Source organism: Salvelinus namaycush, chromosome 1, assembly GCF_016432855.1.
Source record: "Salvelinus namaycush isolate Seneca chromosome 1, SaNama_1.0, whole genome shotgun sequence".
In the NCBI taxonomy this organism is placed as follows: Eukaryota; Metazoa; Chordata; class Actinopteri; order Salmoniformes; family Salmonidae; genus Salvelinus; species Salvelinus namaycush.
Genome location: NC_052307.1, coordinates 79732294 through 79746287, shown reverse-complemented (window position 1 = coordinate 79746287; position 13994 = coordinate 79732294). Strand labels below are relative to the sequence as shown.

General features: G+C 49.1%; 1 protein-coding gene across 1 annotated transcript in view; it reads left to right on the top strand.

Annotated features, from left to right (window-relative positions):
• adamts17 (ADAM metallopeptidase with thrombospondin type 1 motif, 17) overlaps positions 1-13994 on the top strand; it is a 177456-nt gene that overhangs the window by 136934 nt on the left and 26528 nt on the right. Inside the window, exon 16 of the mRNA XM_039000368.1 lies at positions 7618-7780. Within this exon, the coding sequence (XP_038856296.1) occupies positions 7618-7780 (163 nt within the window). The remainder of the gene's footprint in view (positions 1-7617; positions 7781-13994) is intronic.

Sequence of the window (13994 nt, the reverse complement as noted above, 5' to 3'; positions counted from 1 at the left end):
CCAATAGATATTATCAAATTTTATTTGTTTTGGAATTCTTTGTGGGTCTCTGTCATCTGAGGGAAATACAGTATGTGTCTCTCATATGGTCATACATTTGGCAGGAGGTTAGGAAGTGCAGCTCAGTTTCCACCTCATTTTTGTTGTCAGTGTGCACATAGCCTGTCTTCTCTTGAGAGCCAGGTCTGCCTATGGCGGCCTCTGCTAGGCCATGCTCACTGATTCTGTACATAGTCAAAGCTTTCCTTAATTTTCGGTCGGCCACTAATCTCTCTGTAGGTAATGGCTTTGTTTTGGAATGTTTGGGAATCACTTCCTTGTAAGTGGTTGTAGAATTTAACGGCTCTTTTCTGGATTTTGATAATAAGCGGGTATCGGCCGAATTTTTCTCTGTATGCATTATTTGGTGTTTTACGTACACAGAGGATATTTTTGCAGAATTCTGCTTGCAGAGGCTCAATTTGGAGTTTGTCCTATTTTGTGAATTCTTGGTTGGTGAGTGAACCCCAGACCTCACAACCATAAAGGGCAATGGGTTCTATAACTGATTCAATTTTTTTTGCCAGATCGTATATGAAATGTTATGTTCCTTTTGATGGTATAGAATGCCCTTCTTGCCTTGTCTCAGATCGTTCACAGCTTTGTGGAAGTTACCTGTGGTGCTGATGTTTAGGCCAAGGTAGGTATAGTTTTTTGTGTGCTCTAGGGCAACGGTGTCTAGATGGAATTTGTATTTGTGGTCCTGGCAACTGGACCTTTTTTGGAACGCCGTTATTTTTGTCTTACTGAGATTTACTGTCAGGGCCCAGGTCTGTCAGGGCCCAGGTCTGTCAGGGCCCAGGTCTGTCAGTGCCCAGGTCTGAGGTCTGTCAGGGCCCAGGTCTGTCAGGGCCCAGGTCTGACAGGGCCCAGGTCTGTCAGGGCCCAGGTCTGACAGGGCCCAGGTCTGACAGGGCCCAGGTCTGTCAGGGCCCAGGTCTGACAGGGCCCAGGTCTGTCAGGGCCCAGGTCTGACAGGGCCCAGGTCTGGCAGGGCCCAGGTCTGACAGGGCCCAGGTCTGACAGGGCCCAGGTCTGTCAGGGCCCAGGTCTGACAGGGCCCAGGTCTGTCAGGGCCCAGGTCTGTCAGGGCCCAGGTCTGTCAGGGCCCAGGTCTGACAGGGCCCAGGTCTGACAGGGCCCAGGTCTGTCAGGGCCCAGGTCTGACAGGGCCCAGGTCTGGGACTACTGACAGGGCCCAGGTCTGTCAGGGCCCAGGTCTGACAGGGCCCAGGTCTGTCAGGGCCTGTCAGGTCTGTCAGGGCCCAGGTCTGACAGAATCTGTGCATAAGATCCAGGTGCTGCTGTAGGCCCTCCTTGGTTGGGGACAGAAGCACCAGACCATCAGCAAAGAGTAAACTTTTATTTATTTATTTTATTTTTTATTTTTACCCCCTTTTCTCCCCAATTTTCGTGGTATCCAATCGCTAGTAATTACTATCTTGTCTCATCGCTACAACTCCCGTACGGGCTCGGGAGAGACGAAGGTCGAAAGTCATGCGTCCTCCGAAGCACAACCCAACCAAGCCGCACTGCTTCTTAACACAGCGCGCCTCCAACCCGGAAGCCAGCCGCACCAATGTGTCGGAGGAAACACCGTGCACCCGCCCCCCTTGGTTAGCGCGCACTGCGCCCGGCCTGCCACAGGAGTCGCTGGAGCGCGATGAGACAAGGATATCCCTACCGGCCAAACCCTCCCTAACCCGGACGACGCTAGGCCAATTGTGCGTCGCCCCACGGACCCCCCGGTCGCGGCCGGCTGCGACAGAGCCTGGGCGCGAACCCAGAGACTCTGGTGGCACAGCTAGCGCTGCGATGCAGTGCCCTAGACCACTGCGCCACCCGGGAGGCTAAAGAGTAAACATTTGACTTCAGATTCTAGTAAGGTGAGGCCGGGTTGTGCAGACTGTTCTAGTGCCCTCGCCAATTCATTAATATATCTTTTGAAGAGGGTGGGGCTCAAGCTACATCCCTGTCTCGCCCCATGGCCCTGTGGGAAGAAATGTTTGAGTTTTTTGCCAATTTTAACTGCACACTTTTGTTTGTGTGCATGGATTTTATAATGTCTTATGTTTTTCCCCCAACACCGCTTTCCATCAATTTGTAGCAGACCCTCATGCCAAATTGAGTCAAAAGCTTTTTTGAAATCAACAAAGCATGACAAGACTTTGCCTTTGTTTTGGTTTGGTTTTTGTTTGTTTGTCAATTAGGGTGTGCAGGGTGAATACGTGGTCTGTCGTAGGGTAATTTGGCATAAAGCCAATTTGACATTTGCTCAGTACGTTGTTTTCACTGATGAAATGTACAAGTCTGCTGTTAATTATAATGCCGAGGAATTTCCCAAGGTTGCTGTTGACGCACATCCCACGGTAGTTATTCCAAATATTAGGGAAGATGCCAGAGCTGAGGATGATGTTAAATAATTTAAGTATAGCCAATTTAAATTTGTGGTCTGTATATTGTCTGTATATTGTCCTGTAGTTCATTCAATGTAATTGGATAATCCAATGAATTCTGGTAGTCTTTATTAGCTGATTCTAAGATGTGTAATTGATCATGTATATGTTTTTGCTGTTCTTTGTTATGGAGCCAAAAAGATTAGAGAAGTGGTTTATCCATACATCTCCATTTTGTATAGATAACTCTTTGTGCTGTTGTTTGTTTAGTTAGTGTGTTCCAATTTCCCCAGAAGTGGTTAGAGTCTATGGATTCTTCAATTACTTCAATTAAGCTGATTTCTGATGTGCTGTTCCTTCTTCCGTAGTGTATTTCTGTATTGTTTTAGTGATTCACCATAGTGAAGGCATAGACTCAGGTTTTCTTGGTCTCTGTGTTTTTGGTTAGATAGGTTTCTCAATTTCTTTCTTAGGGTTTCTACTGCCAAGTTTACACCTTCACTATTACAGTGAAATGTTTTGTCCAGGAAGTTGTCTAAAAGGGATTGAATTTGTTGTTGCCTAATTGTTTTTTGGTAGGTTTCAACACTACTTTCCTTCAATCTTCCTTTGGCTTTGATGCCTCATGATTGAGTATTGCTCTGTTCAAGTAGACTGTGATTTTGCTGTGATGTGATAGGGATGTTAGTGGGCTGACTGTGAACGCTTTGAGAGACTCCGGGTTGAGGTCAGTAATAAAGTAATCTACAGTACTACTGCCAAGGGATGAGCTGTAGGTGTACCTACCATAGGAGTCACCACGAAGCCTACCAATGACTATATTACAGACCCAGTGTGTTACAGAGCTGCAGGAGTTGTGACCTGCTTTTGTTGGTTATGTTGTCATAGTTGTGTGTAGGGGGGCATATTTGGGAGGAAATACTATCAGCTCCAGGTGGGTTTTTGTCCCCCTATGTGCTGAGGGTGTCAGGTTCTTATCCAGTTTTGGCATTTAGGTCGCCACAGACTAGTACATGTCCCTGGGCCTGGAAATAGTTGATCTCCCCCTCTAGGATGGAGAAGCTGTCATCGTTAAAGTATGGGGATTTTATTGGGGGGATATAGATAGCACACATGAGGACATTTTTCTGTGTTGAGATAATTTCCTTATTAATTTATAGCCATATGTAAAATGTTCCTGTTTTGACTAATTTAATAGAGTGGGTTAGGGCTGCTCTATACCAAATTAGCATACCTCCTGAGTCTCTTCCCTGTTTCACACCTGGTAGTTTGGTGGATGGGACTACCAGCTCTCTGTAAACTGGAGGGCCACCAGTGGGTCAGTCTCCTCTGTACCACACACCTGGTAGTTTGGTGGATGGGACTACCAGCTCTCTGTAAACTGGAGGGCCACCAGTGGGTCTGTCTCCTCTATACCACACACCTGGTAGTTTGGTGGATGGGACTACCAGCTCTCTGTAAACTGGAGGGCCACCAGTGGGTCTGTCTCCTTTATACCACACACCTGGTAGTTTGGTGGATGGGACTACCAGCTCTCTGTAAACTGGAGGGCCACCAGTGGGTCAGTCTCCTCTGTACCACACACCTGGTAGTTTGGTGGATGGGACTACCAGCTCTCTGTAAACTGGAGGGCCACCAGTGGGTCTGTCTCCTCTATACCACACACCTGGTAGTTTGGTGGATGGAACTACCAGCTCTCTGTAACCTAGAGGGCCACCAGTGGGTCTGTCTCCTCTATACCACACACCTGGTAGTTTGGTGGATGGGACTACCAGCTCTCTGTAACCTAGAGGGCCACCAGTGGGTCTGTCTCCTTTATACCACACACCTGGTAGTTTGGTGGATGGGACTACCAGCTCTCTGTAAACTGGAGGGCCACCAGTGGGTCAGTCTCCTCTGTACCACACACCTGGTAGTTTGGTGGATGGGACTACCAGCTCTCTGTAAACTGGAGGGCCACCAGTGGGTCTGTCTCCTCTATACCACACACCTGGTAGTTTGGTGGATGGGACTACCAGCTCTCTGTAAACTGGAGGGCAACCAGTGGGTCTGTCTCCTCTATACCACACACCTGGTAGTTTGGTGGATGGGACTACCAGCTCTCTGTAACCTGGAGGGCCACCAGTGGGTCAGTCTCCTCTGTACCACACACCTGGTAGTTTGGTGGATGGGACTACCAGCTCTCTGTAAACTGGAGGGCAACCAGTGGGTCTGTCTCCTCTATACCACACACCTGGTAGTTTGGTGGATGGGACTACCAGCTCTCTGTAAACTGGAGGGCCACCAGTGGGTCTGTCTCCTCTATACCACACACCTGGTAGTTTGGTGGATGGGACTACCAGCTCTCTGTAACCTTTGAGATTCTGGGGCTGCGGTTGAAGGTAACATCCTTCAGGGTCCTAGCAAAAGTTGGGATTGCTGCCTTGTAGAGGTGGACATCTCTCTCCTTGCTTTACAAAGTATTTCAGGATGAGTGGGGGCTTGGGGGAGGCTGTATGTTCTGCTAGAGAGGGCAGGTTAAATGTACGTCTGTAATGTGGATCTGGATTGTGCATTGTACTGTTATTGTGGTTGTGCTAAGGTTTGGTGCTATGGTTTTAGGAGGGTGGGGGTAATAAGGTGTTTTTAAGTTCATGAGGATGGCTCATTAAAGAAAACAATTCTAAGTCTCTTTCCTTCCTCTCTCTCAATTCAATTCAAGGGGCTTTATTGGCATGGGAAACATGTTTACATTGGCAAAGCAACTGAAAAAAATGTACAGTAAACATTACACTCACAAAAGTTCCAAAATAATAAAGACATTTTAAATGTCATATGATGTCTATATATTATGTCTCTCTCCTCACTCACTCACTCTGTGTCTCTGAGCATGACCCAGTCTCTCAGCCCATCTCTATGGTATACACTATCGGGACATTGTGTCTGAACATAACAAGCCAATGTTTCTAAACGTAACTCCGTCTCCCCTAGGTGCTGTTGTTCCATGACCAGACCTACGGGATACACTATGAGTACACAGTGTCTCTGAACGTAACTCCCTTTCCCCTAGGTGCTGTTGTTCCATGACCAGACCTACAGGATACACTATGAGTACACAGTGTCTCTGAACGTAACTCCCTTTCCCCTAGGTGCTGTTGTTCCATGACCAGACCTACAGGATACACTATGAGTACACAGTGTCTCTGAACGTAACTCCCTTTCCCCTAGGTGCTGTTGTTCCATGACCAGACCTACGGGATACACTATGAGTACACAGTGTCTCTGAACGTAACTCCCTTTCCCCTAGGTGCTGTTGTTCTATGACCAGACCTACAGGATACACTATGAGTACACAGTGTCTCTGAACGTAACTCCGTCTCCCCTAGGTGCTGTTGTTCCATGACCAGACCTACAGGATACACTATGAGTACACAGTGTCTCTGAACGTAACTCCGTCTCCCCTAGGTGCTGTTGTTCCATGACCAGACCTACGGGATACACTATGAGTACACAGTGTCTCTGAACGTAACTCCCTTTCCCCTAGGTGCTGTTGTTCCATGACCAGACCTACGGGATACACTATGAGTACACAGTGTCTCTGAACGTAACTCCCTTTCCCCTAGGTGCTGTTGTTCCATGACCAGACCTACAGGATACACTATGAGTACACAGTGTCTCTGAACGTAACTCCCTTTCCCCTAGGTGCTGTTGTTCCATGACCAGACCTACAGGATACACTATGAGTACACAGTGTCTCTGAACGTAACTCCCTTTCCCCTAGGTGCTGTTGTTCTATGACCAGACCTACAGGATACACTATGAGTACACAGTGTCTCTGAACGTAACTCCCTTTCCGCTAGGTGCTGTTGTTCCATGACCAGACCTACAGGATACACTATGAGTACACAGTGTCTCTGAACGTAACTCCCTTTCCCCTAGGTGCTGTTGTTCCATGACCAGACCTACAGGATACACTATGAGTACACAGTGTCTCTGAACGTAACTCCCTTTCCGCTAGGTGCTGTTGTTCCATGACCAGACCTACAGGATACACTATGAGTACACAGTGTCTCTGAACGTAACTCCGTCTCCCCTAGGTGCTGTTGTTCCATGACCAGACCTACAGGATACACTATGAGTACACAGTGTCTCTGAACGTAACTCCCTTTCCCCTAGGTGCTGTTGTTCCATGACCAGACCTACGGGATACACTATGAGTACACAGTGTCTCTGAACGTAACTCCGTCTCCCCTAGGTGCTGTTGTTCCATGACCAGACCTACGGGATACACTATGAGTACACAGTGTCTCTGAACGTAACTCCCTTTCCCCTAGGTGCTGTTGTTCCATGACCAGACCTACAGGATACACTATGAGTACACAGTGTCTCTGAACGTAACTCCCTTTCCCCTAGGTGCTGTTGTTCCATGACCAGACCTACGGGATACACTATGAGTACACAGTGCCTCTGAACGTAACTCCCTTTCCCCTAGGTGCTGTTGTTCCATGACCAGGCCTACAGGATACACTATGAGTACACAGTGTCTCTGAACGTAACTCCCTTTCCCCTAGGTGCTGTTGTTCCATGACCAGACCTACGGGATACACTATGAGTACACAGTGTCTCTGAACGTAACTCCCTTTCCCCTAGGTGCTGTTGTTCCATGACCAGACCTACGGGATACACTATGAGTACACAGTGTCTCTGAACGTAACTCCCTTTCCCCTAGGTGCTGTTGTTCCATGACCAGACCTACGGGATACACTATGAGTACACAGTGTCTCTGAACGTAACTCCGTCTCCCCTAGGTGCTGTTGTTCCATGACCAGACCTACAGGATACACTATGAGTACACAGTGTCTCTGAACGTAACTCCCTTTCCCCTAGGTGCTGTTGTTCCATGACCAGACCTACGGGATACACTATGAGTACACAGTGTCTCTGAACGTAACTCCCTTTCCCCTAGGTGCTGTTGTTCCATGACCAGACCTACGGGATACACTATGAGTACACAGTGTCTCTGAACGTAACTCCGTCTCCCCTAGGTGCTGTTGTTCCATGACCAGACCTACAGGATACACTATGAGTACACAGTGTCTCTGAACGTAACTCCCTTTCCCCTAGGTGCTGTTGTTCCATGACCAGACCTACGGGATACACTATGAGTACACAGTGTCTCTGAACGTAACTCCCTTTCCCCTAGGTGCTGTTGTTCCATGACCAGACCTACGGGATACACTATGAGTACACAGTGTCTCTGAACGTAACTGAACGTGATGATGTCAGTGAGGAGCAGAGAGCACCAGAGCACCTCTACCTTTGGACACACAGCTCCTGGCAATACTGCAACGTACAGTGTGGAGGAGGTATGACTCACACACACTGACACACATCCCAAGGAGAGTCTTGGCAGGGTTTCTGATAGTTGTTGACCTTGGGTTCATGCATTGTGACTTACCCCCTCCCTTTCAGTTCCCAGTACCCCCCCCCCCCCCTTCAGTCCCCCCCACCCCCCCAGTACCCCCCTCCCCCTTCAGTTCCCCCCCACCCACCCCAGTACCCCCCTCCCCCTTCAGTTCCCCCCCACCCTCCCAGTATCCCCCTTCAGTTCCCCCCACCCCCCCAGTACCCCCTCCCCCTTCAGTTCCTCCCACCCCCCCAGTACCCCCCAGTTCCTCCCACACCCCCCACCCCACTCCCTTCAGTCCCCCCCAGTTCCTCCCCCACCCCCCACCCCACCCCCTTCAGTTCCGCCCCACCGCCCTTCAGTTACCCTCCACCCTTTCAGGTCCCCCCCACCACCCTTCAGTTCCCCACATCCCCTTCAGTTACCCCCTTCAGTTCCCCCAGCCCCCTTCAGTACCCCCCACACCCCTTCAGTTCCCCCACCCCCCTTCAGTTCCCCACCCCCCTTCAGTTCCCTTCCACCGCTGCTGCTGCTGTCCAGTGGGGTTGCATGTTAGATATGGGTCTCTAATCTTGACTGTGGAGCGTCACGTCTGTGCTCCATGCTGATGCACTAATCTGGGGCTGGTTGCCCAGCGCTGAGGGTTCGCCAGGACCAGGGCTCCACAACAAACATCAAACACAGCCTGGCTGGATGGCTGCCTGGGGCAACGAGGGATGGGGAGAGGGCAGATGGGCTGTTGCTCTCACACACTCACATGAGCAAACACACATATATACTGTTGAGGCTAGTGAGGTTGGGTTAGTAGGTTACACCTGGTTGGTGAGGCTGGAGCCATTCGGCTGGGACTGAGGTAGAGAGGGTTGGTGCTTGGAGGCTAGGCTTAGAGGCTGTGTCGGAGGGTTAGTTGGATTGATTGTTGGGACTGAGGTAGTGGGATGGGGCTTGGAGGCTGGGGATAGAGGCTGTGTCGGAGGGTTAGTTGGACTGATTGTTGGGACTGAGGTAGTGGGATGGGGCTTGGAGGCTGGGGATAGAGGCTGTGTCTGAGGGTTAGTTGGATTGATTGTTGGGACTGAGGTAGTGGGATGGGGCTTGGAGGCTGGGGTTAGAGGCTGTGTCGGAAGGTTAGTTGGATTGATTGTTGGGACTGAGGTAGTGGGATGGGGCTTGGAGCCTGGGGTTAGAGGCTGTGTCGGAGGGTTAGTTGGATAGATTGTTGGGACTGAGGTAGTGGGATGGGGCTTGGAGGCTGGGTTTAGAGACTGTGTCGGAGGGTTAGTTGAATAGATTGTTGGGACTGAGATAGTGGGATGGGGCTTGGAGGCTGGGGTTAGAGGCTGTGTCGGAAGGTTAGTTGGATTGATTGTTGGGACTGAGGTAGTGGGATGGGGCTTGGAGGCTGGGGATAGAGGCTGTGTCGGAGGGTTAGTTGGACAGATTGTTGGGACTGAGGTAGTGGGATGGGGCTTGGAGGCTGGGGTTAGAGGCTGTGTCGGAGGGTTAGTTGGATTGATTGTTGGGACTGAGGTAGTGGGATGGGGCTTGGAGACTGGGGATAGAGGCTGTGTCTGAGGGTTAGTTGGATAGATTGTTGGGACTGAGGTAGTGGGATGGGGCTTGGAGGCTGGGGTTAGAGGCTGTGTCGGAAGGTTAGTTGGATTGATTGTTGGGACTGAGGTAGTGGGATGGGGCTTGGAGGCTGGGGTTAGAGGCTGTGTCGGAGGGTTAGTTGGATAGTTTTTTGGGACTGAGGTACTGGGATGGGGTTTGGAGGCTGGGGTTAGAGGCTGTGTCGGAAGGTTAGTTGGATTGATTGTTGGGACTGAGGTAGTGGGATGGGGCTTGGAGGCTGGGGATAGAGGCTGTGTCTGAGGGTTAGTTGGATAGATTGTTGGGACTGAGGTAGTGGGATGGGGCTTGGAGGCTGGGGTTAGAGGCTGTGTCGGAGGGTTAGTTGGATAGATTGTTGGGACTGAGGTAGTGGGATGGGGCTTGGAGGCTGGGGATAGAGGCTGTGTCGGAGGGTTAGTTGAATAGATTGTTGGGACTGAGATAGTGGGATGGGGCTTGGAGGCTGGGGTTAGAGGCTGTGTCGGAGGGTTAGTTGGATAGATTGTTGGGACTGAGGTAGAGAGGGTTGGGGCTTGGAGGCTGGGCTTAGAGGATGTGTCGGAGGGTTAGTTGGATTGATTGTTGGGACTGAGGTAGTGGGATGGGGCTTGGAGGCTGGGGATAGAGGCTGTGTCGGAAGGTTAGTTGGATTGATTGTTGGGACTGAGGTAGTGGGATGGGGCTTGGAGGCTGGGGTTAGAGGCTGTGTCGGAGGGTTAGTTGGATTGATTGTTGGGACTGAGGTAGTGGGATGGGGCTTGGAGGCTTGGGTTAGAGACTGTGTCGGAGGGTTAGTTGGATAGATTGTTGAGACTGCAAATATCTAGAGCTGATTCTGGTGATATTAAAAATTAACTTTGAGGAAAAAGCGTTATTTTTATTAATTCAGAGCAATAGTATTTTACCATCATCTAGCAGTAGATGTGAAGTGGATGGATAGATGGCTAGTTAATGTTGTTTTAACCCTTAAGAGTAGATGACCCTTTACTATAAATTCAACTGATGCTGTATCTCAACCAGTGGGGAAAAAGGATGCAAAAATAAGTTACAATTATCAGTAGGTTGTACTTCAATGTGCTTTTGCACTCATCTCAACACTATTACATCAATTACATGATTTTTTAAAGGTTGATTACTTTGTAAAACTATTTAGTTTTATGAACTGAAGTAACTCTCGAAGCAAGTCTGGTCATAATTAGAGTGAAAACAGCACCATCACATCAGCGGTTTTATCGCTGTCCAGTGACTGATTAGCTATAATGCGTTGTTCAGTCTGAATCATCGGTAACATATGTCATTTAGCTGTGATAGGAGTTTCAACCTTGACTGATGAGAGGGTCTGTGCTGGTTTAGGTTACAACTTTCATTGTTTTGTCTGTTCACTCGTTTGGAGTGCTTTAACAATGTCAAGGGTGAAGCTTATTGTAGCCAGCTAGTGGTTAGCTTATTGTAGCCAGCTAGTGGTTAGCTTATTGTAGCCAGCTAGTGGTTAGCTTATTGTAGCCAGCTAGTGGTTAGCTTATTGTATCCAGCTAGTGGTTGGCTTATTGTAGCCAGCTGTTGGTTAGTTTGTTGTAGCCAGCTAACAGTTAGGTTGTTGTAGCCAGCTTGCTGTTAAATTATTGTAGTCAGCTAGTGGTGAGTTTGTTGTAGCCAGCTAGCAGTTAGTTTGTTATAGCCAGCTAGTGGTTAGTTTTTGTAGCCAGCTAGCAGTTAGTTTGTTATAGCCAGCTAGTGGTTCGTTTTTGTAGCCAGCTAGCAGTTAGTTTGTTGTAGCAAACAACAACTGAGCCACTGGGGACCCTGTACACCTGCAAACACCATGCACTACCAACTGAGTCACTGGGGACCCTGTACCCCTGCAAACACCATGTACTACCAACTTAGTCACTGGGGACCCTGTACCCCTGCAAACACCATGCACTACCAACTGATCCACTGGGGACCCTGTACCCCTGCAAACACCATGTACTACCAACTGAGTCACTGGGGACCCTATACCCCTGCAAACACCATGCACTACCAACTGAGTCACTGGGGACCCTGTACACCTGCAAACACCATGCACTACCAACTGAGCCACTGGGGACCCTGTACCCCTGCAAACACCATGTACTACCAACTGAGTCACTGGGGACCCTGTACCCCTGCAAACACCATGTACTACCAACTGAGCCACTGGGGACCCTGTACACCTGCAAACACCATGCACTACCAACTGAGTCACTGGGGACCCTATACCCCTGCAAACACCATGCACTACCAACTGAGCCACTGGGGACCCTGTACCCCTGCAAACACCATGCACTACCAACTGAGTCACTGGGGACCCTATACCCCTGCAAACACCATGCACTACCAACGGAGTCACTGGGGACCCTGTACCCCTGCAAACACCATGCACTACCAACTGAGCCACTGGGGACCCTGTACCCCTGCAAACACCATGCACTACCAACTGAGTCACTGGGGACCCTATACCCCTGCAAACACCATGCACTACCAACTGAGTCACTGGGGACCCTGTACCCCTGCAAACACCATGCACTACCAACTGAGTCACTGGGGACCCTGTACCCCTGCAAACACCATGCACTACCAACTGAGTCACCGGGGACCCTGTACCCCTGCAAACACCATGCACTACCAACTGAGTCACTGGGGACCCTATACCCCTGCAAACACCATGCACTACCAACTGAGTCACTGGGGACCCTGTACCCCTGCAAACACCATGCACTACCAACTGAGCCACTGGGGACCCTGTACCCCTGCAAACACCATGCACTACCAACTGAGTCACTGGGGACCCTGTACCCCTGCAAACACCATGCACTACCAACTGAGCCACTCGGGACCCTGTACCCCTGCAAACACCATGCACTACCAACTGAGTCACTGGGGACCCTATACCCCTGCAAACACCATGCACTACCAACTGAGTCACTGGGGACCCTGTACCCCTGCAAACACCATGCACTACCAACTGAGCCACTGGGGACCCTGTACCCCTGCAAACACCATGCACTACCAACTGAGTCACTGGGGACCCTGTACCCCTGCAAACACCATGCACTACCAACTGAGTCACTGGGGACCCTGTACCCCTGCAAACACCATGCACTACCAACTGAGCCACTGGGGACCCTGTACCCCAGCAAACACCATGTTCTACCAACTCAGCCACTGGGGACCCTGTACCCCTGCAAACACCATGCACTACCAACTGAGTCACCGGGGACCCTGTACCCCTGCAAACACCATGCACTACCAACTGAGTCACTGGGGACCCTATACCCCTGCAAACACCATGCACTACCAACTGAGTCACCGGGGACCCTGTACCCCTGCAAACACCATGCACTACCAACTGAGCCACTGGGGACCCTATACCCCTGCAAACACCATGCACTACCAACTGAGTCACTGGGGACCCTGTACCCCTGCAAACACCATGCACTACCAACTGAGTCACTGGGGACCCTGTACCCCTGGCAAATATTATGTGCGTAAACCTATTTAGCATAGAGTTCTACTTGACATTTTGTTGCCCACTTTTGGAGAGATTCAAATATGAGGAAAAGTCCTCATAGGAGAGTTCGCGTCTCACTGTGTGTGTGGAACAAATCTCTGTTTCCTTGGTAACCAGAATTCATTATTACTCTTCCAGTATCTTTCGGCTATTAGAGTAAATATTATGAGTCGTTTCCCCTCCAAATGAATTCTGCCAACACATTGTCGCTCTGAGAAGAACACTAAGGGATGGGGTCGGGGTTGGCATAACCGTCAGGGAGCCTGTACACAGTGTTCATAAAACATTTCCCACCACAGGATTTTGGGACGATGTAGGAACATGAAACCTGTGACATAAATATTCTGGTGGGAAGCTAGATTTAGTCATTTCTGAGCCATATAGTAGAAACCCATGAGCACATAACGCAATATAACACAAACACACTAGTCCTTATATACTGTAGTGCACTTAACACAATATAACACAAACACACTAGTCCTTATATACTGTAGTGCACTTAACACAATATAACACAAACACACTAGTCCTTATATACTGTAGTGCACTTAACACAATATAACACAACACACTAGTCCTTATATACTGTAGTACACTTAACACAATATAACACAAACACACTAGTTCTTATATACTGTAGTGCACATAACACAATATAACACAACACACTAGTCCTTATATACTGTAGTGCACTTAACACAATATAACACAAACACACTAGTCCTTATATACTGTAGTGCACTTAACACAATATAACACAAACACACTAGTCCTTATATACTGTAGTGCACTTAACACAATATAACACAAACACACTAGTCCTTATATACTGTAGTACACTTAACACAATATAACACAAACACACTAGTCCTTATATACTGTAGTGCACTTAAAACAATATAACACAAACACACTAGTCCTTATATACTGTAGTACACATAACACAATATAACACAACACACTAGTCCTTATATACTGTAGTGCACTTAAAACAATATAACACAAACACACTAGTCCTTATATACTG